Source organism: Haemorhous mexicanus, chromosome 33 (assembly GCF_027477595.1).
Source record: "Haemorhous mexicanus isolate bHaeMex1 chromosome 33, bHaeMex1.pri, whole genome shotgun sequence".
NCBI lineage: Eukaryota > Metazoa > Chordata > Aves > Passeriformes > Fringillidae > Haemorhous > Haemorhous mexicanus.
The window spans coordinates 2,447,271-2,475,162 of record NC_082373.1 but is presented as its reverse complement, the minus strand read 5'-3'; the positions used below and the strand labels follow the sequence as shown (position 1 = coordinate 2,475,162).

The following is a 27,892-nucleotide window of genomic DNA, read 5'->3' as shown; positions in this document are numbered from 1 at the left end:
GGAATTCAGGAAGCACCATTCCCACTTTACAAGGGTGAAGTGAGGAACAGGAATCCAAAACTGCTGTTGAGTAACCTGAGCTGGGATTAACGTCCTGGGTCCTGCCCTGCCCCCGGGGCACTGTGTGCTCCTTTTTAGCCCAGACTGTCGTGCTTGGATTTAAATGCCCTTGGGAAGAGGAATGAGAGATGGGGAAAGAAGGGAGAGCAGGAAGTCCTGCAGCTTTGCCAAGATCCTTGGTAACAACATATCCAAACAGCACATGAGCTTTTCCTTATTGATGGTGTGGGAACTGCTGTGCCCAGGAAAGGGCTGCCCAGGTGAACAAATTAAGGCCATTAATGTAATATGTCCATTTCTTTTCCGGTGCTTATTGGGACGTGGTGAGGCCCTTTGGACTTTTTTGCCTTTTGACTTAACTGCCTTTGAGGGACAAGTGCAGCCCTGCGAGACCACCCCAGCACAGCTCCTGGCCAAGCAGGATGTCCCTGGTGTCTCCAGGGCCTTGTGCTGAGCCAAGGCCTTTGGAGGAGTTAAACATTAACTCCTGGCCAGCTCCATCTGTCCAAGGTCCAGGAGGAGCCATGCTGGGTCAGCCTTGCAGCTGCATTTCCTGCTCCTGCCCTTTCCTGGTGATTCACTCGCTCCTCCTCCCTGCCAGGAGGTCTGACCTGGATGGAGTGGTGAGAGGTGGGGCAGGGACACCTGAGCTCTCCTGAATGTACCTCTGGAGATCAGCTCCTGGTGGCTGGATGCCCTGGAGGGTTTCCTGGCTGGAATACAGTGTAGCAAGAAGGGAAAATCCTGGGTACCAAAAGATCCACTGAGCTACAGAAAAATCCCCCATGCCATGTAGCCAAGCTGGTGCTCCAGGGCAGGTCCGTGCTCCTGGCAGGCAGCTGTGAGTCCATGTGAGCCTCTTGTTGTCCTGCTGTCCCCTTCAGGGATTGTTTTATTTGATCATGTTAAATAAAAGGGTAAAACCTTTTCCCTGTGGCCAGTTGAAGAGTGTGGCCCAGCAGCAGGGCAGGAGGCAGATGGGAAGAGCTGGTTTATTTGAAATTATAGCACAGTTTCTACACTCCAGCCCTGCCAAGGCTTTGGGTGTAGCCAGGGTCTGCCACAGGAGATGGATTGCTCAGGGCTGGCTGCCCCTGGAGCTGGGTTTGCCTGGCATGTTGGGATCAGCCCCCGTGATGGCTCTGAGCTGCCCAAGGCACCTCTCCCACAGCAGGACTCAGTTTTGTCTGGAAAAGCCAATCAGTTACTTCAGCACCGATGGAAGTTTGTGAAAATACAATGGCACAATCTCTGCTGAGCTCAGGCCCAGAAGCAGAGCCAAGATTCTCCCTGGCTTTGGATAAAACTTTGCTGTGGTTACCGGCATCACGGGATCATGTGATGGCAGCTGATCTCTCCAGCCTCCAAAGTTCTCACTCCAGGCCTCTTCTATTGCACAAAAACACCCTGAGTGTTCAAAACATCTCCCTGCTCAGGTTTATTGATAGCAGAATTATCAGCCAAGTGTTGTTGAGTAAACTGCCACTGCTGGTGTTTCTGATCCTGCCAAGGCCTTTTCCCAGCCCTCTTCCCAGCCTGCCAGCCCAGCCACAAACCTTCAGCACTCTCAGTTAAAGGGATTTCTAACAGACACAGTTTCTCCCTCCAGCCCAAGGACACGCTCAGCACAACATGTCACTTCTGTTGATTCTTCACATTTGGGTTCTCAGCCCAGGGAATTTAGGGGAAATCAGATCTAAGCTGGACTCTGAGCCCCTTTGAACCATGCTGATGGAGACATGTGTGTCTAGAAATGTCTTTAAAGGAACTCTAGGGAGAGAGAAGAGCAGGAACCTGTCAGCCGGGAGCTGCTGCCCTCTCCAAGACCTCTCCCCTGTGAGGAGCACAGCCCTGAATTTTCTGGGACCTTCTTCCTGCAGGATAATGCAGGGTAAGGACAGGCAGAGTCAGCTTTGCCACAGGGTTGGTCCTCTGGAGAGATGAAAGAGACGTGGTTTGGTGGCCAAATGAAAGTCAGGGCTTTAAGGAAGAATTAAAGCCAGATGTTTCCAGCAGCTGCTGAGCCCAGCCTTTTGTGTCAGAGCCACCAAGGAGGCCCTGGCAGCATCTCCACAGCTCCGTGGTGGGAACACCCTGCAATCCTGCAGGCTCTGCCACGGTGCTGGAGGCTCTCTGGCTGGCTGGGAGGAGGCAACAGGAGCTGAGGCAGAGATAGTGAAGCCAGCTCAATATTTATTCTATGCCTAAAAATATTTATTCCTTGCTGATAGTGAGGATGGCAGCAGAGGTGTGGTAACCAAATTTAGTACCTTTGGACAAAACACTGGGGCCAGGAGGTGGTTGAGCCATGTTGGCATCAGCTGTGCAGGCACAGAGCAAGATGTAGGGAACCGGGACAGAACATCCCCCCTGAGCCAGGGACTGGCCTTGGACTCCTCGGGCACGTTGATGCCCAGGAAACCAACAGATAAATCTGCTGTGCAGGGAGCTCCTCAGAGTCAGGGACGATAAACAATCCCTGCCTTTCCTGTGGTGTTTGTACTCGGCTGGGACTGAAGTGAGCACCCATTCCAGAGTGGATGTAACACAGTGAAACACCAGGAAAAGGGAAGCTGACTCCTTGTTTCAGCACAGTTTGGAGGGAGCAGCACTTCGCTCTGCGAGGGAGAGCCCAGACCTCGGGCTGCCAGTGGGAGGTCCCAGCTCACACCCAGGAGCCATAAATCTCTCCCAGCACTGCCCCTACTGCTCCTTCACGCTCTGCCTCGTGGCTTTAACATTCACTCCTGGCTTCCTAAGGCCAAATTCCTGGTGCCCTCTGCTCTACCCCGAGGTGGAGTTTCCTCTTGCGAAACCAGCGGGTGTCCTGCTGGCTCTGAGGGCTGGGAAAGGCTCTGCTCACTGTTCGGGTCTCTGTGTCATGGTCCTCATCTTCCTCCTGCCCCGTCCTGAGTGCTGGGATGCTCCTGCTCTAGAGGAGCAGGGGAGATGCCCTTGAATCCAGCTGGATCCCTTCTGCTGGGGAATGAGGAATAAATCCATAAGGTATGCCCGAAGCAAGGAAAAGTCAATAAAGCAGAGGGAGGTTGGTGACAGGAAATCCCAGTTTTTACTGGCATCGGCTCACATCAGATAGTCTGGCTCTAACAAGAAAGAAATGGCTCCATATTCTGATTCCACGGAGCTGGGTGAGGGACTGCTGCAGGAAAGGAGCTTCTTGCCTTGCCCTTTGCCTGTTCTCAGACTGGGATGTCTCATTTGTGTGTCCACCAGCTCACTCTGCTCTGGAACACCCTGGGCAGGAGGAGCAATTATTTCTGCTGTGATCCCAAACCCAGCTGTTGGGAGAAGGCTTTGGGAGCTCCTGGGCTGCCTGAATGGGGCTCAAGGGGAACTGCCCGTGCCTCAGTCACAGCTGGTGGCTCACAGGAAAGAACTTGCCTGGGTATAAATAGAGAACGGGTTGTTTCACCTCCCAACAGGTGACAACAGGACCTGGTTGTGTCCTGGCTCGAGCAGTGCATTTCTCCTGCAGTGCATTACTCCTGCATTTCTCTCTTGGCTGACACAGAATTGTCACCCAGCAGGAATTATTTTCTCACTCTATGGAGCAGGCCTGGTTTTCCACCCCAGCCAGTGAGGCTGGGAGTGTTCCTGAGCTGGAAGTGTCCTGGTGACACTGAGCCTTTACCAGCCAGGTGTTTCCATGGAATGGGCAGAAGCAACTGCTGGGAAACGCTCTAATCTGAGCATTAGTGGTAATTTGCATCCCAGCCTGGGTCCAGGAGTCCTCAGCTCCTGTGGGACCTCAGGTGCTCAGCAAGTCTGGAAATGGGGCTAAGAACCGTTCCATGCTGCAATCCCTCCGTTGCTTTGGGAGCTCCATTTGGGCACATTCAAAATTAAGGAGCAGCTTTGGAGCTCAGGAGGTTTGTGAGCCAGGGTGATGCTTACCCTTCCTGGGGGTGTGAGTGAGGATTAAGGAGTTAATCATTGCAAAGTGCTTTGGAGAGGACAAGTGCTGGGAAGGGGATGAGAAGGAAGAAGTTCCCACTCCCACAATGGACCTATGAGGTCTCACTACGTCATAGAATTATGGAATATCCTGAACTGCAAGGGACCCTCAGGGATCATTATTCTGGCTCCTGGCCCTGCACAGGACACCCCAACAATCCCACCCTTTTCCTGAGAGTGTTGTTCAAATGCTCCTGGAGCTCTGGTAGCCTTGCGGGGCTGTGACCGTTCCTGGGGACCCTTTTCAATGCCCGGCACCCCTCAGGGGGAAGAACCTTTCCTGACACCCAACCCTCCCCTGACACAGCTCCAGCTGTTCCCTTGGCTCCAGTCCCTGGTCCCAGAGAGCAGAGGCCAGTGCCTGATGTGACAAACACTGATCTGACAGGGGTTTGCTCCCGTGCTGTCCCTGTGGACTGAGGTCGGGCAGCTCTTGGCAGCGAGAGGATTCCAAAATACGTTCTGCAGTGTGTGAACAGTCCCCTCCCATTTATCCTGCTCCAACTTATTTATTTCTGTTTCTTTTTCTTTCACTCCTCCATGTCTTGGAGCTGCTACCCACGGAACAGCCAAGGGCCTGCCAGCTGGGCCGTTTGCTGGGCAGCTTGTGCTCCGTGTATAATCTCCTCAATGGACCCTGATTATTCCCTGGCTCTGACTTATCCACACGGATCTGCCCAGCCCTAATTGCAGGTGATGGCGTTGGTGGGGTCCCTCACAGGGCACTGATTCATGGCAGGGACCTGAGGGCTGGAATCTCCATCCTCCACCCACACCGCAGTGTTTTCATTCTCTTACCAAAGCCAACCAGTTACCCCTCAATGTGCTGTAATATATTTTGTCGATGTTCCTCTAAAGCAAAATGTTTTCAACGTGTGTTTCCCTGGCAGGAATCCCCTCAGAGCATCGTTCTTGCTGCTCCCCCTGTGTGTCTGGGGGGGCATCCAAGTCAGGGTGTCGACAGGATTTTGGGATCTCAGGACTTTCAGCAGGGCATACGGGCCTTGCTCAGCCCTTCTGAAGCCTGAGCTCAGGTGTGTCACCCCGCAGCGGGAGCGTTACCTGGGCAAGGCACAGAATGGACAATTTGGGCTCCATGGACTCATCCGAGCCCTTCCCGAAAGGACGAGCCGAACCAAGGGCTGCCTTCTGCAGCAGCCTGCCGTGGGTTCGTGCCCTGGTGCTGTCTGGAGGAAATCCTGCTCCTGTGACATCCCCATCGGAGCCACGGCCCCTTCCCAGCACTTCCCCGCCCGTTCCTGGCCGGGGCGAGCCCTGGCAGCCGCTCCGGCCCCTGCCGCGCCTGCGGCCGGGGTCCCGGGGAGGGTGGGCGAGGGTCTGCCGGCAGGATGGGGGACAGGGGTGCGGGGACAGCGGGAGGGGACAGGGGTGCGGGGACAGCGGGAGGGGACAGCGGGAGGGGACAGCCGGAGGGGACAGGGGTGCGGGGACAGGGGTGCGGGGACAGCGGGAGGGGACAGCGGGAGGGGACAGCGGGAGGGGACAGCGGGAGGGGACAGCGGGAGGGGACAGTCTCTCGGCACCCCCGGCTCGGGGGCACCGGGCACGGGGGCACAGGGAAGAGGGACTGCGGGATCGCAGCGCCGGCGCTGCCCTGTTCCGCAGTGTCCCTGCGGGATCCGCGGGGCTGGCCCGAAAACCGGGAAAATCGGGGAAAAAAGGGGCCGGGGCGGCGTCTGACGGCACGGCTGCATACGTTTGTTGGAAGCATAAAGGATTATGAGTTCTTTAATTAGAAAAAACAACCAACCAACCAAAACCACCCCCAAAACCCCAAATCCGAGAATTTTCCACAAGGCGGCTCACGGCCCTTCCACTCCCTCCGCGGGGGACGCCGCTTCCCCCGCGCGCGCCGCAGCCACCGCGCCCTCTGGCGGAGCCCGGCGGGGCGGCCGCACCCCCCCCTCCCGGCGCGGGAATGGTCCGTCCCGGCCGTGCCCCGGACGCGCTCGGTGCCTCCGGAAGAGGCGGCGGCGGGCGGGGAGCGGGCGGGACGGGACGGGCCGGGCCGGGCGGCGCGGCCGGAGGCGGAGCCCGCGTGTCCCGATCGCCGCTCCGGGCACCGGGGAGCGCGGGCCCGCCGGCCGCGGCGGCAGGATGCTGCTGTTCGTGGAGGTGAGGTGACGGCGCCGGGCCATGTGGCGGGAGGCGGCGGCGGGAGGCCGCGCACGCCGCGCCGGGGGAGGGGACGGGGCTGACACAGCAGATCCGGGGGCGGCGGCCGCGGGCGGGTGGGGGGGGGGTCGGTGGGCGCTCTGGAAGATTCCGCCGGGGCAGGGGGCTGGGGAGGCGCCGCCGTGACCTTCGGGTGCCGCCGCGGCCCGGCCGTGAAGGTGACGCGGGACACGCGGGGCCTCCCCGAGGCCTCCCAGGAGCGGGCCCGGCCCGGCCCCTCGACACGCGGGGCGGCCCCGTGGGGCCGGCCCCGAGCGCGGCGCCTCGTTAATTGCGTTATTTCAACACTGGGGGTGGTTTATGGCGCGGGAGGGGGGGGTCTGCCGTTCCCCGGCGGGACGAGGAGCGCGGCCCGGCCCGGCCCTGGAGGTCACCGAGGAGGGCGGGCGCCGTGTCCGCTGTGGCCCGGGATGGGGCTTCACCTGTTCACGGCGTTTCATGGGTTCGGTCAAGCAGTTTTAGCCTTTGCTGAGCGAACCCGGGTGGTCGCTATAAACTTTGCACCGAGTTTTGTCCTGAAACGTGCACGGAGCAAGGAGCTGCCGGGGCCGGGGGGAGTAACGGAGGGAGCCGGGCGGGCGCTGGGCTGTGTCTGCACGAGGGGGTTCAGCTCAGGGGGTTCTGCCCAGGGGTTTTGTTCGGGTGACGGGTGAGATGGTGCTGGTGGGCTCACACACAAACACCAACATGTGCTCCGTGGCTAGGGACCTCTCAATAAAGCAGTTTAGGAAACACGTTCTGTTTTTCAAGTGAATCATCTCAGTTCTGAGCTGAATGTTCCTTGGCTTCACGGAGGGAACTAAAAGTTGTCCTGAACACCGTGACAGGTCTGGAGAATTAGGGATTGCAGTGTTCTGCTGGAAGAGGAACTGCTGAGGCTGATGGGAGGCATGAGCAGCTGCCTCATCCCAGGCTGAGCGAGAGGCCCCGGGTGCACGAGGCAGGTTCTGGAATGCAGGGATGGAGATGTGGACGGGAGCTGGAGCATATCAGGGAGCACATGGCTGCTGCTGGTGCTGTGAATGGGAGCTGGAGCTCATCAGCGCTTTGAGATTTTTAGGGAGTCCTAAAGCACAAATTCAACTCTGATCTTTCTCTGATAGTGCTGTGAATTTCTGTGATCTTCATTCTGGAAGCCTCAATATTATTTAGAGTTCCTGAGGACCATCTGGACTTTCTGAAGGTTTATTTTCACTGCCAGGATGGAGAACTGGAGCTCAGAGCTAGGTGTCCTGGAATACTGCAGTTGGATGCTTGGGAGCAGCCAGCAGCTTTATCTGGGGATTTTTGAGGATACCTGGAAAATAAGGCACAGAATGGGTGGAATTCCTGAGGTCTTCAAGGGAATTGGCTGAGTTGCTGTAGCTGTCAGTGTTTGTTTTTGGGCTGCTTGAGGTGTAAACGTGGCTGTGCTCAGTGGTTATGTCAGGATCTTCACAGTGTGTGAGGGGGAATTGGGTTTCCTTCAGCATCCTTTAGTTCCAAATCTCTGCAGTCACGGCTGTGTAAGGGCTGTATAAGGCTTGTGCTGTTTCATACGTTTATGTTTGGGGCAGGCCTTTTTTCTCCCTCTCAGCCAGGATCTGTGTGCTGTTAACAATTAATAATTAGGTGCATTGGAGTATTAATAAATACATCAAGAGAAATGGGTGCTGGGCTCCACTCAGATGTGGATATGTGCTCCGAATTCCATATATTTGTAATTTCTCGGGGAAATAGGAGTCTGTGTGTTTCAGATGGGTGAAGTGCTGCCCATGCTGTCTCCTGGTTAGAAATCCAGGACTGTGGGAAGCACTGAGTGTTGTTGGCCCTCTGGAGCAGGTGAGGCTTCCTGTGACCCCACACTGGCCCTGTTCACACCCCTCTGACCCAGGTAACCACCTTCAGACAGCACAGCTGTGCCTTGGCTTTTCCAAGGGGTGGAGGAGGCTCCTCAATGGAAAACCCTGCAGCTCCTGGTGGGAGGGATGTTCCTGTGACCACTGAAGTTCCTGTGAGGCTGGGAGTTACCAGAGTGCTGGAATGTTACCTGAAACCTGCCAGCAGCTCTGAAGGAGTTCTGTGTGTTGGTTTGACACCAGCCTCTCCTTATTCAGCCTCTGAGTCTGCATCAGCTCGCCTCAGAGAGGGTGGTCACACCGTGTCTGAGCCCCTCAGGGTCCCTACCTGCCTGTGCCCCAGCCAGCACAAGGCTTCTCTCAGCTGCCTCCCGGAGCTTTGCTGACCTTGGGGTTTTTCCATCTGCTTACGCTTCCATTTCTGGAAAAGGGTTAGTTTCTCCCCTCACACGTTTGGTTAATTTCTCTTCTGGATTTTTTGCTTTGTTTCTGTTTCAGAGAGTTTGTCTACTCCAGGAAATCTGTCACAAGTTCTGGGTTAGGATTTTGGTTGCAGAATAATTTGAATTAATATTAGAATCGAATGCTTTAAAACTTTGGAGTACCTTTATTTTTGTTAGCGTCATTGAATCTGATTAACTGTAATTTAGATGTAATTGCAATAAGAAAAATATCCTTTGCCATGTTTCAGAATAAGAGTTTTCTTCAATAGCCAATTTTTAGGAGTTGCTGGAGGAGAATCTTTGATCCACGTTTGCTGGAAGTAGTGCGAGTGAGAGGGGAAGCTGTGCTGAGGAGGAGAGCTTTGTCAGCTCGTGGATCCCAGCGAGTGTTCCCAACCTTTGTCACTCTGTAAAGCTTTAACCTCGTCATGAAAGTTCCCGATGGCAGCTGGGAGGATCATGCTGCAGCCAATCCCACGGGCTCAGTGTTTGTAGCCTCAGTTAAATAAGCAAGAATTGATATTTTGGCCTTCTCCTCTGAAGAGCCGCTGGCCAGGATGGAGTGATTTTGCTCGTGGAGCACAGCATGAATTTCCCAAAAGCTGATGTAAATTAGGGGCTTTTTATCCTCTGCAGTCTGTGGGGTTTTGCTGTTAAGATGAGTGAGAACAGGGCTGCATCCTGCTGGGCTGTTACAGCTCAGTGTTTCGAGCACAAGGGGAAGTGGCCCACGCTCTGTTCCAGGTGTGTGTCCCAGCCATTGTGTTCACCACTTCATCAGAGTTGCTTTTGGTCCCAGTCACCTCCAGAAATGCAGTAACCACAACAAAGTGTTTCAGTTTCACTTTATCACATTTATTCCTGCAAATTACTTTAGGCCTGAGCTCAGTGCTACCCTTAGAGATGTAGGTAGTGAGGCATAGTTTATTTTTAGAAAAGAATGAATCATCTCCTGGATGTGTCTTGTTTCTTTTTACTTTGTTGAGAAGTAAGTTAAAGGAGCTGCTGCCTCTGGGTCCATGAGCAGGAGCCCATGTGGGCAGGTGATGCTGCCCCAGGAGTGACCAGAAGCTGAGCAGAACTTAGTTTGGAACTGCTGAACTGCAGTGACAGCCTGTGGTTGCAGCAGGTTACTAGGTTTTGCTTTGCAGGTTTTGTTGGGGAACAGCTACTCTGAAATCTCCGAAAGGAAATACATGTGTGTCCTTTCACCCTGAACTATTTCCAGTTTCCAGCTCTGCTCCTGGGCAAAGAATAAGGGAGGGGAAGACTGTTGCTGTGTGGATTAAATCAGTTGTGCGTGGGGGGTTTGAATCTCAGAGCTTTGCAGAAACCGTGGTCTTTGTTTTGCTTCTCACACGGTTGTCTTGAACTTCTCCAGTTTTTGGAGGCTTCTTGTTACTGAGCTGGGGCTTGCCCTTGCAGCAAACAGCTCTGGCACGAGGTGTGACCTTGGCAGAGGAATTATCTCTAAAGCTATTGCAACTGCTTCCTTATCCTTGTGCTGTGTGTTTGAGGCCTGGTAGTGAGCCACTCCTTAACTTCAGAATCCAGGAGCCTGGCCTCCAACATACCCAACTTGCTTATCTGGGTGTTTGTGGATATGAGCTGGATTAATGGCTTTCACCTTTTAAAGTCCAGCAAATTGCAGCAGTGAAGTGGAGCATCGTTCAGTGGCTGGAGGAACTGTTACAGCTGCTTGTGGGGTGTTGGGATATCCTGGGGGGAGAATTTTTGCAAAAGGGTAGTTTTATTCACTGCCCTGTAACTATAGTTATTATTTCACTATGTGAAGGGAGCAAAAGCTGTGTTTTTTCTCTGTGCTGCTGCTGGATTGTTGGATTCCTCACCTAAAATCCCTTTGAGCAGCTCTGGGAGAGGGACCTTGAAGGACTCTATTGTGTTGTGGGAATGAGTGTTTCTCTGTGTCAGGTGCCAGGCTTTAGTCTTGCAGTTCTTGTCTGTTTCATTTGTAACCCTTTGACTCTAATTATGGTCCTTGTTGCCCAGGCCCAAAGTGAGCAGATCCTGTTCTCTCCCCAGCTGGCTGGGATGGTGTGTAAGTTTGTCTTGGCAATTCAAAACCTTTAACCTCCTTAGTTACCAGTCTGAGGAAATCATTAGTGTCTGTTGATGTGTGTAAGATTCCTGGGGGAATGGGGTAGGACTCGGGTAGATTCAGGAGGAATCCTGATGCAGCACAGGTGATGCTTGGTTAGTACAGATGTCACTAATTCAGTTAAGTTATACAGTTTCTTCTCCTTGACATATGTTTTTTTACCTTCCTTTCTAGGAAGGGGTCTGGAGGAGGGAAAATTTCCCTTTCTGGTGAAAGGGGACTGGAGCATTATGACAGTCAAGTCTTTAAAAGCTTATGAGTTCCCAGAGTCCTTGCCGAGTAGCCGCTGCCTCCGCTGATGTTGTCGGATGTCAATAAAGAGAGGTTGAAGGCAACACTTCTCATGGAGGTAGAAACGAAATACTTGGAAAATGCCAAGGATTTTCCTGTTTTCATTGATAAAAAAATCACATAGGTGCTTAATAGCTGGGTAGACACTTGAGATGTGGAACTCTAGAGACAATCACTAAATTTGCCTGTGTTTTCTAGCTTGACTTCTGGGGCTTCTCTGGTTTGCTCTCACTAACCAAAGTGTTCTGCTCTCTTCAGCAGGTAACATCAAAAGGTGCTGGCTTGAACCCCAACGCAAAAGTGTGGCAAGAAGTGCCCCAGGGCAGTGGTGAGGCCGTGCCCCCCACCAATGGCACAGAGCACACGTGGCAGGAGACAGCAGCAGCCCAGGGGACTCCAGCTGAGGGTGAGGTGTTGGGACAGGGGCCCCTCCTGGGGGACACTGGGGAGTTCAGCTGTGAGGAGCAGCCTCTGGCTCTCGTCCTTGAGGCTGTCAGTGCTGATGGAGCAGTGTGCATCAAGGAAGATGAGAAAGCAGCAGGTGGTTTGTGAGGGTGGTGGGTCCCAGCAGTGGGCTCTGGTTCAGGAAGGGCTCTGAGCTCTGCTGGAACAGGATTCAGGGGCCCGGTGATGACCAAGTAACGCGCTAAGAGGGAGCAGGGTGCTGAATGTGTAGAAATGGATTCATGACATGGCTGCACTTGAGCATCCACTGGACCCTGTGAACAGGAAAATGAGATCTGAGGGCCACCTGCAGTCCTGGGGAACTGAGGTGCTGCTGAGAACTGTCAGGAGCATTCGTTCTGGAGCAGAACAAATTTGTTCTGGAGCAGAACCCTGTGCAGTACCCATGGTTAGCTCCTTTCCATCCAGGCTGTTCCACTGCAGTCCCATTCCCATCCTTGCCACACAGGCAGAGTCCAGAACTAAGGACTCAACTGGTTTAATTTGTCTGGCTCTGACTGGATCCGGGGTGTAGCTAAGGTGACTCAAAGCATGGCAGAGGATGCAGAAGATTCCCTGCAAAATGGTTTAGTAAAAGTTAGGGATAAAGAGGAGAACATTCAGTTTGTATGGCCTTGTCAAAGGTTTCTGGTAAGTCAGCAGAAGTGAGGAGAGAGCGCTGGGTTTGTGCTTTGCCTGACAGAAACTCATTTGTCTCTTCATAGCAAAGTGAAGCAATTGAGGCAGTGTAAGCAGTTTTCATCCCTTGTTTTTAGGAACCTCGCTTAAATATTTTAAATTTTATGTGGAAGGACTGGTTTTTAGATTCTCTGCCACTTTGGGGATCAATTTCAGGATCCTTTATTTACTTTTATTTTCTTTTCCCTGAGAGCCTGGTGCAAACCAGATCTTCCTGAAATTGGAGAGGTAAAAGTTCTATCCAACACAAAGTATAAGAAATACAGGCTAAGGTTAGACACTTTCAGGTACAGCTTTCTTGAGTATTTGTTTTAATGTTGATAGCCAGCATTTTTCAAAGAGAAATGTGCTAAAGCTGACAGGAGTTTTCCTGCTGCTGGTGTATTCCTTTGCCAGGTAACATAGAGATCTCAGAGAACAGCTGCAAGCAGTATGAAGTGATGTATTCCCCGTCCTGTGAAGCCACAAGGAATGGCACAGGCATTGATGAGGCATCAGCAAATGGAATTGTCCTGGCGGCTGAAGATCTGGGATACCAAATCTATGAAGTGTCTGGTGAGTGTTGAAGTTCAAATGCTGCTGTCAGTGTCTGTAACCCCTCTGGAGCTGCTCTAAGTGGGCTGTGACCGAGTTAGATACTGACTGTCTTGGTTCAGGGCAAATTTGGGAGATCCCTGTGTATCCAAGGAGCTCCATTATGGCCTCAACACGTGGCCAAAGGTGCAAAGTGGGATCAGAGTAATTTTGAGAGTGGTTAGTCTGGGGGTTTTTAAGCATCTTGGATGAGCTTTTCCTCTTGGTCCTACCCAGAGGGATTCATTCTTGTATTCTGCAATGAGATGTGTCCTTGCCTGGTCTTGTTGCCATGAAAGTGGGAGCTGATGGTGCATGTGGTCCCTTTCAGGTGATGGCAGCTCCACTGTGTCCACAGAAGACATTAGAGAATGTTTGAGAAAACAGCTTGAATTCTGCTTCTCTCGGTAGGTGCAGTTAACTCAGCGTGGTGTAAACCCTTTATTAAAATCGTTGGCAAGTATCCCTCTTCTTGGCTTGATACGTACCATTAAATACTATTTTTCTATCTTTTTAGAGAGAATCTTTCAAAGGATCTCTACTTGATGTCTCAGATGGACAGTGATCAGTTTGTTCCAATATGGACAATTGCCAACATGGAAGGGATTAAGAAGCTGACAACGGACATGGACCTTATTCTTGAAGTTTTGAGATGTAAGTCTGGGACTTTGATGTCTGTATCAGTAGCACAAAGAATCCTTCCGTGCTTCAGAGAGATGTTGCAGTCTCTGAGCTGGTTATGGTTTGTTGTTCTGGTAAATGGTGACAGGAACTTTACTGAGTAGGAGGCTGTTCCAAACTCCTGAATTCTCAGTCTTTGTTCCAAGTTCCATGAGAGAGTCTGCTACTGCTGAGATGTCCAAATTTTATGCTTTATTTTCAGCTTCTCCCATGGTGCAAGTGGATGAAAGGGGGGAGAAAGTCAGACCAAACCACAAACGATGTATTATCATTCTCCGTGAGATCCCTGAAACTACACCTATAGAGGTAAATCAAGAGAAAGGAAATAAGTTACTGGTGCTGGTTTTGGAAGGTGTTTTCAACAGGGCTTCAAGGAGCACCAGGAAAAGGTCAGCTGGTGTTTAATTGGATTAAACACGGATATTTTTCTTCTAGACCACATCAGTAACTTTTTCCGCCTGGGTGCAGTGTCAAAATATCCAAAACAAAAACTTATTGTCATTATCCCTTCCCATTATTTACTACTATATTTAAACCTTCTTAAGTAAACTTTTTTTCCACCAAAGCTGAGCTAGCTCGGCTTTTCTGGAAGGAAGTTTGAACTGGTTTCTTTTCAGATCCAAAAATAAATCAGTCCAGGGCATAGCTTGGAATTCAGGCTAAATTTTTGTCACAGCAATAACTTTACTTGAAGTGAGACAGTTGTTTTGGCAGCAAGAAATGTTGCTAAACATTTCTCATTCATTGAGCCCCAGCATGAGCTGAGCTCATTAAGCCCAAGGAGGGAGGATAATAAAATTCCTCCGGATATTTGGCAAACGGAATGATTTAGTTCTTTGTTTTTTAAAGTTGCAATACATGGTGTTTGTCTATCAGCATTTTTAATGAGTTCTTTTAATGCAAACTCTGAGCAGCTGCTTGTCCCTCTCTTTACAATCTGATTATTGCAAAGCTGTCAGGTTGCCTTGACTTAGAAATACTTCTTGGAATCATGGTTGTCTCCATGGTTCTGCTGATATAAAGCCACACTTTTCCTACCTGTTTCATATGAAAGTATCACCAGGTCTACACCGATCTTGATTTTCTTATCAGCTGTGGCTGCTCTGTTTTATCTTGGGAGCCCAGGAGACTGAAGTAGGATTTGTGGGTTAAGAAGCAGGTAGAGGGTAATTTGGTCAGGGGAATAAGAAAACAGCCCTGGTCGTAGGAAAGCTGTTGCATAAACTTGGGTCACTAGTGTTCACTGTACAAGGGCTCTGAACTTCTCTCCCCAGGAGGTGAAGGCTCTGTTCAAGAATGAGAACTGCCCCAAGGTGATAAGCTGTGAGTTTGCTCACAACAACAACTGGTACGTTACATTCCAGTCCGACACAGACGCGCAACAGGTAAGGCTGCCTTCCTCTGACACCCCAGCTTTGATCCCTCCCCAGCTCAGGGAAAGTGCACCTGTGCTTCCTGTAGCTAAAAGGAATACTTATTTACTGATCCCCTCTTTGTTGTTTTAAGAGATTACAGGCAGAGTCTAATTAATAAGACCACAGGTGAGCAATTGTGGGCTTATAATTCCCTTGCCTGACTCTTGCCTTGGCATTCTCTGGCCATGACTGGCACTAGTCCTGAATTTGAAGTGTTAATGAATTTAGCTGGGCTGACAGGGAAGCCAAATCATGGAACATCCTTTGGGAAGTATAACTTTATCAAGATATTCTAATGTTGATCTTTTTTTGTATCTGCAGGCGTTCAAATACTTAAGAGAAGAAGTGAAAACCTTTCAGGGCAAGCCAGTTATGGTGAGGCTGCTTTACTGCTGTTTCTGTTGGGTTTGAATTGTGTTGTTTCTTTTTGGATGATGGTGACCATTTCTGGGGGGTGATCCAAGGACTCAGCAGTGGGATAGTCTATAACTCTGGCTCTGGAGGCTGGAAACATGAACAAGGTCATGGGGAGCTCTGACAAATTACAGTTCAGTGGCTGCTGGTTACTCACAGCACTGCTTCCCAGAGGGGGTGAAATACATTCCTGTGCTGGCTTCCCTTCTCCACTTGCCCCAGAATCTGGGTTTGCAGAGCTCAGGAGAGGGATTCCTGCCACTGTGAGCCTTGAGTTGGTTCCTGCACAAAGCAGGCTGGAGCAAAGTGCATGTACTGTGAGAGGAGCTGTCACAATTGGAGTCTGGACAGTTCCTGCGTTTATCTTCAGTTTTACAGATCACCCAGCTAAAGCAACATGTGTCCTTCCCCTTATCATGCTGTGGGAATACGAGCTGGACTGATTTTACCAGTTTTTATTCATAAACAGTAATGAACCTTCACATCCCTCCAGCAAGCAAGAAAGATTCCATGTTCTCCTTTTCTCCCAGCTGACGCCTGGTGTGATTTGCTGTCTTGCAGGCCAGGATAAAAGCCATCAACACGTTTTTTGCTAAGAATGGTTACCGGGTCGTGGATTCCAGTGTGTATCCCCAGCCCGTGCAGACCCAAGCCCAGTTTGCCTCCCCCCTGTTTATGCAGCCTGTATATAGCCCTCAGCAGTACTCGATTTACAGCATCGTGCCTCAGACGTGGTCTCCGAATCCTGCACCTTACTTTGAGACACCACTGGTGAGTAACAGCTACTGAGAAAGGAGGAGCCCAGCCCATCAGGGATAGTTGGGTTAATAATCAGGGCGAGTGGGTGTTCCAGGTTTCTTGGTCAGATCCTTTTGTTTTGTTACACTTATGTCACGGCCCTGATAAAGCAGCACTGTCAGAGGAGCTGCCAGTCTCACCATTGGCTGCCACGTATTTCAAGGAATTTTGGTGTGAAATTCCATTATTTTGCAGCTTGTGTTACTGGAAGAGCCCATAGCTTTTCCAGGAATGGGGGAACTCTTCTAAAGCAGATGCAGACTGTGAACCTGTGGGGATTTGGCTGGAATAGTGAATTCCCACCACAAGTAGATGCTGTGGCCCAGTGTGAAATTACAGCCATGAGTAACTGCTGAAGCTGATCATTAATCTGCAGACATTCTCTTTGTAGCTCAGCCACTGAGACTGTTGTGTCTGTTGCAGGCCCCATTTCCCAACGGTGGATTTGTGAATGGCTTTAATACACCAGGATCATATAAAACAAATGCTGCTTCTCTGAGTATAGGTCGCCCATTCCACAGGAATCGGTAAGAGTTCTGCCAGGGGTTTGCTCCTGCAAAACTTGCACTACTGAGATCCTCAAGTGTTCCTTGCGTGCCACATGCAGTGTGATGGGATCACGTTATTTATTTTATTTTATCAATGGAGTGATGTTTTTCAACTTTACTAAAAAAATGAAGTAGAAGGTGGCAGCTTAAGATCCTAAAATAATGGACACAGTGCTGGAGAGAGCCAAGGTAACTCCTTTAAAAGCCTCAGAGGAATTTTGCAGACAAATAAATAACTTCCTCCTCAGGTCATACTTGTAATTATGTTTGTTATACACAGATTATAAACTCCTGCAGCACAACATAAGCCTTTCCTGCCGGGATCAAGCTTGTGGAGCTGCTGGTTCCTGCAGTGGGAGTTGCTTGTCCTGATTGCTGGGTCCAACTGCTAGATGCTGGGGCTCTTCCTGTAATTTATTTGCTTTTTCCCCATCTTTCCTGAGAGCTGTAAGGACTTAGCTCAGATACAAACACTGGGCAGGAGGAAACACTTTGTATTGCTGGAGCAATTGCTCTGTGAACACAATGGAGTAGTAACCTGTGTGTGGGGGTGGGAGTTGTTTGTGTGCAGCACTGGGCTGGGATCATGGGAATTGCTGTTGGTATTGTTAGAGAAATCATTCGACAGCTGCCAGGGCTGTGAGTGGGTTTGTGGTGCAGTTCAGGTCTGTGGCTGTTGACAGAAGGGGAACTTCAAGCTTTGGTCTGTGGTGACTCAGCAGAGTCTTAACACAGGCTGTATAACTGGGAGCGTGACTGCCTGGAAGATGGAGCAGCTGCTCCAGTTGCAGCTGCTCAGCTCCAAACTCACCTCTTGACAAAGGTGGTTTGGCTTTTTTTTTTTTGCTTTAAATTGTGCACAGTCTTAAAACCTGTAAAGCTCTCAGGTGTATGGACCCTCATGGAAGTACAGATGCTGCAAGATGCTGTACAAGAACTGTTCTATCCAAGTGCTAGCACCTTCAAATGCCTCATTTTGCATCACATCTGTATAACCCTAAGCTTTTAAAATCCTGGTCATGTAAAGGCTTCAGTTTGTAGGACTTGGGTTCTTGAGGGTGCAGCTTTAGGGTCAGTCTGTGCAGGTCCTGCCGGCCCAGTGATGATCCAGTATCGCGCTAAGAGAGAACAGGTCACAGCTGGGGGCTGGGCAGCCTGTGCTCCCTGCTTGTCCTTCCTCCTGCTCTTCTTCCTTCTGTTCTCACATAATTTCTCCTCCTCTCTGCTCTTTTTTTTCCCCCTCCTTTATCTTTCCTTGTCTTTTCTGCTTTGCTCTTCTGCCCAGACAAGGCTGTGGCCTTCTCGATGACGGGTAAGATTATGAGATCTGAGGGCCAGTGACTTCAGAATATGCCATTTTGAGAGCAACTTGGACAAAATGGCAGAATTCAGTTGACTTTGCTCCACCTCCTCCCTGTGGTTGTTGCTGATGGGAAACTTAAACTTTATTGGGCCCTTAAAACTGGTTCTTGAAGCTGGGAAGTGTGACTTCATCTCTGTTCAGCAAATCTCTTGACCTGCAGAACAGCTTGTTTGGAGAGTTCATCCAGCTGCTGCTTTTGGGTTTCTGTCCTGGCCCATTAAACCTGATTTGTTTTGGGGTACAGACAGTTAATAGTTAACTGCTGGAGTTTTCTCTGTAGATAAACATTTGTTTAAGCCACTCATATTTATTTTGTGCTGATTTGTTGCAACATCCTTGTGGGAAAGGGAGATGGAGGAATTGTACTTGGGCTGGCACTAGGAGAGTTTCTTCTGATTTCATGAAATGTTATGAGATTGTTTAAAAACAGCAAGTGTGCAAAATCCTCCTGCTGCCCTTAAATTATGAGATGTGCAGAGTTTACCAAAGGAGAGAGAATTTGGGTTCTTGTCTGTGATCAGTGCTGCATGGAAAACCAGTGAGGGGCAAAAGCAGAAAATAGTTGAAGACGCCTAAATGCTGCTCCAGAAAACTGTTCCATATTGTGCTGGTTTTGAGGTTTTCTGGAGAATTCTGCATTTCAGACCCTGAGCCTGAACTTGCAGCAGCACTGAGAGTGCAGAGCTGTGTCTGTGCTCAAAGGAACCACAGCTTTAAAGCTGAATAATTGATAACGGGGTGGAACTTTTGGGGGTTGGAAACTGCAGTCAGTGCTGGGGGTTTGGGAATGGGAGCAGCCAGACTGAGCCTGACTGTGCATGGTAGGGCTCAGCTGCCCTGCCTGATCTGCCATGGTCAGTCACTCCTGGCCTTGTGTCTCAGTTCAGTTTGTTTGCCTGTGGCCAGATCAGTCTGTTCCTTGGCCTTGGCTTATTTCTCCAGCTCTATTTCCAATGCCCCGTGCCAGTGCTGCAGGCCCAGACAAAGGAAAAACTCGTCTTTGGGTTCTTCTGGCTCTTCTGTGACCCCCGGGTTTTGGAATTTTGTTGTTGTTGTTGTTTGAGGTTTTGGGGTTTTTTCCCCCCCTCCCAGTTATCTTTTGGGCAGCGATCTCAAACAGGAGTTCTGGTGCTTGCTGACCTGCTTTTCTTGTCAGCTGTGAATCAGCTGCAGTTGGTGGTGGCTCTGCTGTGGTTCCTCAGCACGGGGGTCCCTCAGCTCCTGCTGTGGTTCCTCAGCACGGGGGTCCCTCAGCTCCTGCTGTGGTTCCTCAGCACGGGGCTCCCTCAGCTCCTGCTGTGGTTCCTCAGCACGGGGGTCCCTCAGCTCCTGCTGTGGTTCCTCAGCACGGGGCTCCCTCAGCTCCTGCTGTGGTTCCTCAGCACGGGGTCCCTCAGCTCCTGCTCTGTGCCTGCAGGGTGAAGCCCCATTTCCGCTCGTCCAGCAGCTCGGAGCACCCGGAGGGGCCACCCGGCGCCGGGGCCCTGCCCATGGGGGACCTGAGCAGAACCAGCTCCAGGAATTTTGTTGTGGAGCGCCACAACAGCTCCTTAAGTGGGCACCAAGACCAAGGGTATTCCCAGAAGGATTCTCCCACGGCACAGCTGGAGCAGAACGGCGATTACGGCGTCGGCAGGGGCAGGTAAAGGGCTGTGTCCTGTGTGTGCTGTCACACAGCAGCTGGGACTTGGCTTGTGTGAGCCAAAGATATCAACCATCAGCACAAAATATATTTCTGTAACGAGCAGCCACAAGAAAACTGATGCTTAAGTAAATCAGGAGCAGTAAATGCTGACCTGGAAGCAGGAATGGTTCCAGTTTCACTCTCCAGCTGGTAGTTACTCTGACAAACAGCTGGCAGTAAGACAGTGAGGTGTCTTCATTTTAAAGTAACTGATTTCTTTCCAGAATTATAACAGATGTTGAAGTAAAGTTGGCATCTGTATTGCTGTAAATAGTAAGTAAATCCTCAGTTGGGAATATGATGCTCCTCAGTATTTTAAGATTAACTGGTTTTATCTCTTTTAACTCAGGGTTGAAATACCGGAAAGGGCAGATCAGTGAGAAATCAGACTAATAAGTTTATTACTATAAAATGATTGTCCCTATGCTTGGTCAGATGCTCATGCAGGGAGCTGAGAAAGAGGAGCTGTTCCCATATTGACTCTTTTCCAACTTCTTCCAAAGTTGGAACTTCGACCCCTTGTGAGGAGGGAGAGCATCCCAGAGCCATGTGTGGGAAGGCTCAGCAGGCAGTTGTGGGTGCCCTCATGCAGAGCGGAGCCCACTGCAGCTGGCTGGATGCACTGACTGGTGTTCTTGTCTTTAAAGGAGGAACGTGTTCAGAGGTCGGAGGAGACGGGAGGATGACCGGGTTTCGGTAAGTTCTGCTTCCCTTTTTGCAGAGAGTCACACAAAGTGCAGAGTGTTGGCTTCCCAGTTTTTGAATGAATAGCAGAGTCCTTAAATCCTCAGATTGCGTTGGGGGTTTACAGTTTTCCTAGGAAGTTCCTGACACTTGCTCAGGGCTTTCACTGCTCAGTGTTACATCTCTAGTAACTTGTGTTTTCCCTCTCCAGAGACCTCAGCCTTCAGCAGAAATAAAGACTCAGACACCAAAGTTTGACTTGCTTGCATCCAATTTCCCACCTTTGCCTGGCAGCACAGCAAAAATTCTGGGAGAGCCTGTGCTGGAGAGCAGGATGTCCGACATCGTTAAAGGAGTCTGCAAAGAGAAGGTGCCTGGTCTTGGTTTTGTGCACACACGGGCATATCTGGGTGCTGTGACTCCCTTTTCCCTGGTAAAGGCTTGATTTGTTAGAGCCATGTATTCCAGTCTTTAATCCCAGACTTCATAGTGCATTTTCCCAGGTTTTTTGTGGGAATGCAGCTAGGGCTGATGCAGTTATGCTGTTGTAAACTCAGTGATGTTTAGGAATAAAACGGGCAAAGGAGGAATGTTGGCTGTTGGAGTAGGAACAGTTTGGTGGAGTGTGGGCAAGGGATCTTGCCAGATGAATCCATTCTTTGAGCTGGTGGGACTAAGCACTGACATTCTGGATCACCTAGCCTTAATTCTGATTTTACTCACTGCTTGTTTTGCCCATATAAGGAGGTATTGCTTTAGAGGTGATGGTCCAAAAGAAGTAAAATTCCTATCATCAGGACTTGAGCAGCCTTTGGAACTACCCCAGTCTCAGATGTCTTACAGTGCCATGTTGTGGAGCAATTTGAGTATCATTCTGTATTTTGCAACTTTTGCTCTGTGTGCAGGAAAGCAAAGACTCCCTGTGCCCCTGTCCTGCTCCTGCTCCGGAAGAACAAACGCCCAGCACTGCCCAACCGCCCGTGCCCAGCGTGAGCTCCCCGAGCCAGACTGAGCCTGTGGTGCTGAGGTATACAGAGAACATGGCATAGCATGGAATCACGGGCTGTCCTGAGTTGGAAGGGACCCACAGGGGTCATCCAGTCCAACCCCTGGCCCTGCACAGACCCCCAATAATCCCACCCTGGGCGTCCCTGGGAGCAGCTCCTGGAGCTCTGGCAGCCCCAGGGCTGTGCCCATTCCCCAGGGAGCCTGGGCCGTGCCCAGCACCCTCTGGGAGAAGAATCTTTTCCTGATTTCCCTCCCTGGCAGAGCTGCAGTGGTTCCCTCATGTCCTGCCCCTGGTCACAGGGAGCAGAGATGGGAGCTGCCCCTCGGGATGAAGCTGCAGCCCCCAGTGAGTCTCCCCTCAGTCTCTTGTCCAGCCAAACAGACCCAGAGCCCTCAGCCACTCCTCCAGACCCTCTCCATCCTCTTGATCCTGCTTTAGCCCTTCTCCAACAGCTTTAGATCTTTTTGATATTGTGGTGCCCGAACTTCCCCCAGGACTGGAGTGAGGCCACCCCAGTGCAGAAGAGTGGGACAATCCCCTTCCTCACCTGTCTGGCAGTGCTGTACCTGATGCCCCCAGAGCCTGGTGACCCTTTGGGCTGCCAAGGTGCTGCTGACTCATTTGCATGTTCTAGCAAAGTCTCTCTCCAGTGTCTGGCAGCAGTGTTGGGTGGTATCTTCTCTAAAGGCCACCAGATCATGGTGGGAATGGCTCTGCTGTTCTGCACTTGTGACTTCAAAGAAAGGAAATAATCTCTGAGACCTGAGTGTCGGTAGGTTTTAATTTGAATTGGTGTTGGTTTGTCAGCACGGTTCAGCCAGAGAGCAAACCAGAGGAAGTGTCTGCTCCAAAGGACGTGGCCAGCCCGGCTTCTCCGCCGGCATCCGTCTGTCCCATCAGTGCTGCAAAGCCACCGAGGACAAACACCTCCTCACCTTCTGCTCCAGCAGGTGCAGCTCCTGCTCTGTCGACACAGGTAAGGCCCAGAGCAGGGAATGGGAATGACACAGGGAGCTTGCTCCAGGATGTGCAGCTGATGGTGCTCCAGGATGTGCTGATGGTGCACCTGGGAGCTCTCTTCTGCTCGCTGTGTGTGTTGCTGTTGTGCTGTGGCTTCGTGCCTGGCATGGGCTGGGAGGTGGTTGTGGTGCATAAACCTCGCTCTTCTCCTTGCTCCCAAAGGAGCCTCGCAAGCTCAGCTACGCCGAAGTTTGCCAGAAGCCCCCAAAGGAGCCACCTCCAGTCCCTGTCCAGCCTCTGAGGGAGCACCGCACCAACATCGTTGCCCCTGCCAAAAATGAAGAGAATGGTACGGCGGAGAAGGCTCCGGAGAAGGCTCCTCACGAGAGGGCCGAAGGGCGAGTGAAGGATTTCTCCGGGTTCCGCAGCAGCGGAGCTCCCAGGGGAGCTGCTGGGAAAATCAGGGAACAGAGGCGCCAGTTTGGACGCAGATCTTCGCCTCAGGGAGCGCCGCGCCGCGCGGGCAAGGAGCAGTACGTGCCACCCCGGTCACCAAAGTAACGCTGGGCCAGCCAATGATTCTGTTTCACTTGAGCTGTGGACTAAAGAGCAGCAGAGAGACTGAGGAGGGAAGGATTCGGGAAGGGGAGTACTGAACTGGAGCGTGGCTTGTGTGGAGAAGTTGTGGAGGGTCCCAAAATTCATCTCTAAAAGTGATTTCACAAATGCTGGAGGATTCCAATCACTATAAATATAGAGATTATAATTTTTGTATTTTTGTTTTTAATTTGCAGAGGGTTTCCTGCTTGAAATCAGCTTTGGGATTGTGAAAGTAGCGTTTTGACAAAGTGAAAGGATATGAGTTGACAAATTAACCTGTCCCTCGGTGTAGGAGGAAAAGGATAAGAGAATATTATTTTTGGAAAATGAGCATTTCTGTAAAATTAGAACTTTTTTTAACCTACTTAACGTTTGGCTTGTGGGCTGGTGTGTCTGCCGTGGATGGCCTGGCATTGCAGAGGCCTCTGCAGCAGCATGAGCGGAGCGAGTGCAGCCAGACCTGTTGTCATCACTTAGTCACTGATGATGAAAACTGAATGTACTACTGTAGTGTAACCCATGTGTTTCCAGCTTGAAGTAGAGTTTCTTGACCTTACTAATATTTCATTCAGCAAGCTTTTTAAGGTATAAGCTTTGCAGGATACTGGATTGTAGATGAGTGTGGACAGCAGAAATTGTCTTGTAGACGCAGTGGAAGGAGGCAAAGGGAGCATGTGAGAATCTTCATTATGCCCTTTTTCCTCGCCTCCTTTTGAGGGCAACTCCTTAGGTTTGGGGGTTTTGTTTGTTTGCTTTTTCCCTCTCTTGTTACTTTCTCTAATTTCTTTATTACAGACTTTAGTGCATTTTTCTTGGTGTGTTTTCCTGAGGCAGCCCCAGGGTAGGATGGGCAGGTGGCTACACAGTACCTGGTGTTACCTGCACAGGTAAGGAGCCTGGCATTCCAGCTGCAGATGCTGAATTCTGCCTTGCAGATGGGAACTCTGGGCACTCACTATCATCTCTGGATGACTGGGCAGCAAACCAGAGCTGTGGCTGGGTTTTCTCTGTGCTGACTCTGGAACAGGCTGTTGGCTGCTGTATTGCCAGAAATCAGGGTTTAGACTCCTGGGAACTCGTTGTTTACAGCTGATGTCATAGCAACTGACTCATTTTTAACTGTTTAAAGTGGAGCTAAAGATGCAGAGTTAAGGAAATCCCCTCTGGAGCAGTGGCTCCCTGCCAGCTGTGTGCTGACTGAATTTGCAACACTATTGTGCAGTAAGTGGTTAAGTTTCAGGGTGATTAATGACCGAAATAGGAACATTCAGCGCATTAATCTGCCAAAATCAGCATACCAGGGTTCAAAGTTCTGTATAAAGTGTTAGGGAAAAGTAGCTTCCAGCAGTAAGAATCACATCTTTATTTTTTCCTCTTTTTTTAGTGAATAGCAAGTGTAGAATTTTGAAGTTGTAAGTTGTGAACACTGGAAAACTCAATTGTGATATATTCCGTAACCATCTTAGTAATATATGCTCGTGTTGCCATAGAATGAATGTAAGTGGCAGTTAAAATAACTGTGAAATTTTTCATCTTCTGATTTCTTAGCCAGATAACCCTTGGCAACTTGGGCCTCAGTAGGAATTCTCTATCAACTGCTTGGAGAACACTCATATCTATTTTTATAAATATATATATAAAGCCAGAGGTGTCATTTCTCTAACTTATTATTCAGCTTGGCAATTGCTTTGAGTTGATTCATAACACGATATAATGTATTTATGCAGTTAACTGTTCATTTCTAGGCATGTTACAAAGAGAGAGTCAGAGAATCATCGAGTGGGCTGAGTTGGAAGGGACCCATCAGGATCATGGAGTCCAACTCCTGGCCCTGCCCAGACACCCCAGAAATCCCACCCTGTGCCTGAGAGTGTTGTCTAAATGCTTCTTGAGATCAGACAGGCTTGGAGCTGTGACCCCTTCCCTGGGGAGCCTCTTCAGTGCCCCACCACCCTCTGGGAAAGGACTTTTTCCTGATCTCCCACCTCAGCCTTCCCCAACTCAGCTTCCTGCCATTTCCTTGGGTCCTGAAGTATGTATACATATATATATTTATATAGATATATATATAGATATATATATGTATATATAAACCCCAAAATCACTGTTCACTTTGAAACTACCTGTACTGGGTTTGGGAGGTTTTTTTTTAATTTAGTGAAAAAAAATCGTTGATCGCATCCACAGTTAGGGATTCTTACAGACCCTATTCCATTTATTTTGATACTGCTTCTCTCGTTGGAACGTTAGGGAAGTTTAAATATTTAGTGTCAAAGTCCTGAAGTGCAATGAATGCAAAGTTGAATTAGTTTTAAAGGCTCTAAACAATTCCTGCAGCCAAAATGGGACAAAACAATCCTGTAGGGTGGTTCATGGGTGTTCAGGGGAGATGTGTTCTGGGATGTTGAGGGAGCGTTGGGATGCCGACAGCTTTGGCTGTTTGGAGGAGGAACTGAGAGGGAAAAGGGGCTGGTGCAGATGTGGCTCAGAATTCCCTGATCCAGTGTCAGTGACTTGCCTGTGCTGCGAGGACCTGAGGGGTGAAATGGAACTTTGTCATTGATCAGATGTGGGAAAACCCGACCAACTGTGGCTCCATCTGCCTCGTGGGGTGGTGGGAAGGGGTGCTCTGTGGGTCCTGGGCTGTCTCCAGCAGCAGCAGCAGCTCGTGGCTCTTGTGCAGGGGATGTAGGTCAGGCTGTAACTGTTGGCTTTTCCCAGCATGTCCAAACTTCTCTCAGCTTGGGGCACTTGGAGTGATTAATTTCACACCTGCGTGCAAGGATTTCATGTGAGCATTGCCCTTCCACCATTTCTGGCTGTGGTTTGGGGTTTTTTTTTTCCTATTCTTTTCTGTGCAGGGGGAGATTCCCAGTTGGATACAGAGGCTGTGAAACTGTGGTGGGGTGGGAGTTCTCCTCAGCACTGGGCCCTGGCAGGGACTGGCTTTGCCTTTTCCTCTCTTGCTGGGCTGGGCAGGATCTTGTGTCTGTCCCCAGCAGTTCACCCGTTGGGCAGACTGGGGAAACTGGGACAGAGGAGTGGTTTGGAGCCAGACCCATAGCTCCTGGATTCGTGGAGCTGCTCCCTGTCACCTGGCTCCAGGTTCTCTCCAGGTGACCAGAGCTCTCTGTGTTCCCTCTTGGTGTACCTTCATGGCACAGAAACTGTCCTGCTCTGCTGATGTTAAAGACCAGGAGGTGCAAATCACACCTAGCTTTCAGTTTTAGGAACTGTGACTTGTTTTCAGAGTTGTTGACTTCTGTTAGGGTCAGAAATACACTTCCCAGTTCAGGTCTTTTCCAGATTACTGCGTGTGGAAAAGATTGGGGCACTCTCTTGTGCCTCTGCTGGGGAGTGAAAAGAAGAAGTTCTTTGCATGTGATAGTAAAATTTAAAGTGCAAAAAGTTTTGTTTCTTTTGATTTCTAACATTAAGTTAGTTTTATAGTATCTTACATTCCTGCTCTTGTTGTTTTGTTGGTTTTTTGGTTTTTTTTAATTAGCCTGACACAGTATGATGGTGCAGTATTAGCTGTAGGAAAAAAAAAAAAGTAACCCACTATTAACCAGAAGAGAAAGATGATACTGTGGCAGATCAGTAGCAAATAAGTGACTTAATCAATGCTTTACTGTAGTTAAATAGCTATGGCCTTACTACTTTGTCAATATCAGCTTAATTGTCTTGAAACTGTCTGCGATTTTTACTGTTCCCGGGTGAGTTTACCTGGGCTGAGATATCTGGTATGTACAGATGATATTTTAAATTTGTAAAATGCACCATTGTATTACAGATGATGCAACAGAAATGCACTTCGGGGGGAAATGGCTTCTGATGAGTTTTTTTGTAAATCCTTGATTACTACAGATATGCAATAGAGTTTTTGTTTCTAATTTTGATATTTCCTTCTGAAACGTAAGATTGTTGCCATTAATCTGAGTGATTTATCATGCTCTTCTTTGCGTGTATATATTCCATATAGTCTGAGCTTCCTTTAGGATGGTACATAATTTTGGGTTGTTGTAGTATTTTAGTTGGCTCTTCTCTTCAGTGCCTTTAGCCCAGGCACTTCAAGAGGTTCATTGAGTCTGTTTTTAATGTACAGTTGGGAGGACTTGAAATGGAGTTAAAGCAACTTATTTCTGAAAAAAAAATCCATCTGCAAACTAACCTGTAACAACTTTAAAATTTTATATTTAAGAACCAGATGTTTATTTTTATGGAACTTCAGTTATGGATACCGTTTCCAAAAAAAAATGCAACTTCAAATGTAAACAGACTGTGCATAAATGGGTTTTGTTCTAATTTTTATAGAATACAAAATATTCAGATAATATATTGAGCTCGAGTTACTACAGACATCTTGTTCCTCCCGGATGAATCCAGCTTCCCCTTGGCATTGACGATCTCTCTTTAAAGTGGTAGGAAAGGAGAAAAAAGTGACTTATCTGGCTTTTAGACTGTCTGTTCTGGTTTATTCCTGTTGTCAAAATGTCCAAAACAAAATTTGTGTAAAGTAGGTTCATGCTTTAAGTGTTCAAATGATAATACATGTATTTGTATTTGTTTTTGACATTGCCAAGGTGCTATGGGAAATTGAAATAACAGTTAGAAAAATAAAGCTGATTTAAAAGAGAAAAAAAATACCCACCAAAAAAAAAAAAAAAAGAAAACAAAACAAAAAAAAAAAAAGAAAAAAACCTTAAACCACAATTCCCTGAGCTCTTACTTGTGTCTGTGGAGGGTGAAATGTTTTTAGTGCAGGAGGTGGTGGGGTCCTGAGCGTGGGCGTGAGGGGGGCCCGGGGACAGGAGCGGGAGCAGAACCGGGGCTGAGACCGGGGGCCGGGGGCTGCACCCGGACCAGGGACGGGCAGCAGGAGCAGAACCGGGGTCGGGAATAGAACCGGGACTGCAGCTCGGGAACGGGAACAGAACCAAGATTGGCGACGGGGCCTGGCAGCAGAACCAGGACAGAGCGGGCCGGTGGCGGAACTGGGACCGGGGATGGGAGCAGAACGGGGATCGGGATCGGTCTCAGGGCCAGGAACCGAACCGGGACCGGCCCGGGCCTGCGAGCGGGATCGGTCCTGGGGCGG

General features: G+C 49.8%; 1 protein-coding gene across 4 annotated transcripts; it reads left to right on the top strand.

Moving 5' to 3' along the window:
* Positions 1 to 6,053: 6,053 nt before the first annotated feature.
* LARP4 (La ribonucleoprotein 4) lies at positions 6,054 to 27,438 on the top strand. 4 transcript variants are annotated; one of them, XM_059871970.1, is made up of 17 exons: positions 6,063 to 6,171; positions 10,806 to 10,980; positions 11,184 to 11,328; positions 12,462 to 12,620; positions 12,970 to 13,045; positions 13,156 to 13,292; positions 13,522 to 13,625; positions 14,594 to 14,704; positions 15,056 to 15,109; positions 15,710 to 15,919; positions 16,370 to 16,473; positions 19,275 to 19,499; positions 20,189 to 20,237; positions 20,437 to 20,595; positions 21,131 to 21,252; positions 22,042 to 22,210; positions 22,417 to 27,438. In XM_059871970.1, exons 2-17 carry the CDS (start codon positions 10,930 to 10,932, stop codon positions 22,753 to 22,755), a joined length of 2,214 nt encoding a protein of 737 aa, XP_059727953.1. In that variant the 5' UTR covers positions 6,063 to 6,171; positions 10,806 to 10,929; the 3' UTR covers positions 22,756 to 27,438. The 4 variants fall into 4 exon arrangements, with proteins under 4 accessions (XP_059727955.1, XP_059727954.1, XP_059727953.1 ...); XM_059871969.1 differs by having other exon boundaries at positions 11,181 to 11,328; XM_059871972.1 differs by lacking the exon at positions 10,806 to 10,980 and having other exon boundaries at positions 6,054 to 6,171.
* The last annotated feature ends 454 nt before the right edge of the window (positions 27,439 to 27,892 follow it).

Excerpts from the sequence above, each read along its gene's own strand:
- LARP4 (XM_059871969.1), top strand. The coding sequence starts at position 10,930 with ATGTTGTCGGATGTCAATAAAGAGAGGTTGAAGGCAACACTTCTCATG. Across the intron at positions 13,293-13,521 it reads TATTCTTGAAGTTTTGAGAT|CTTCTCCCATGGTGCAAGTG; the intron begins GTAAGTCTGGGA and ends CTTTATTTTCAG. Across the intron at positions 13,626-14,593 it reads CTGAAACTACACCTATAGAG|GAGGTGAAGGCTCTGTTCAA; the intron begins GTAAATCAAGAG and ends TTCTCTCCCCAG.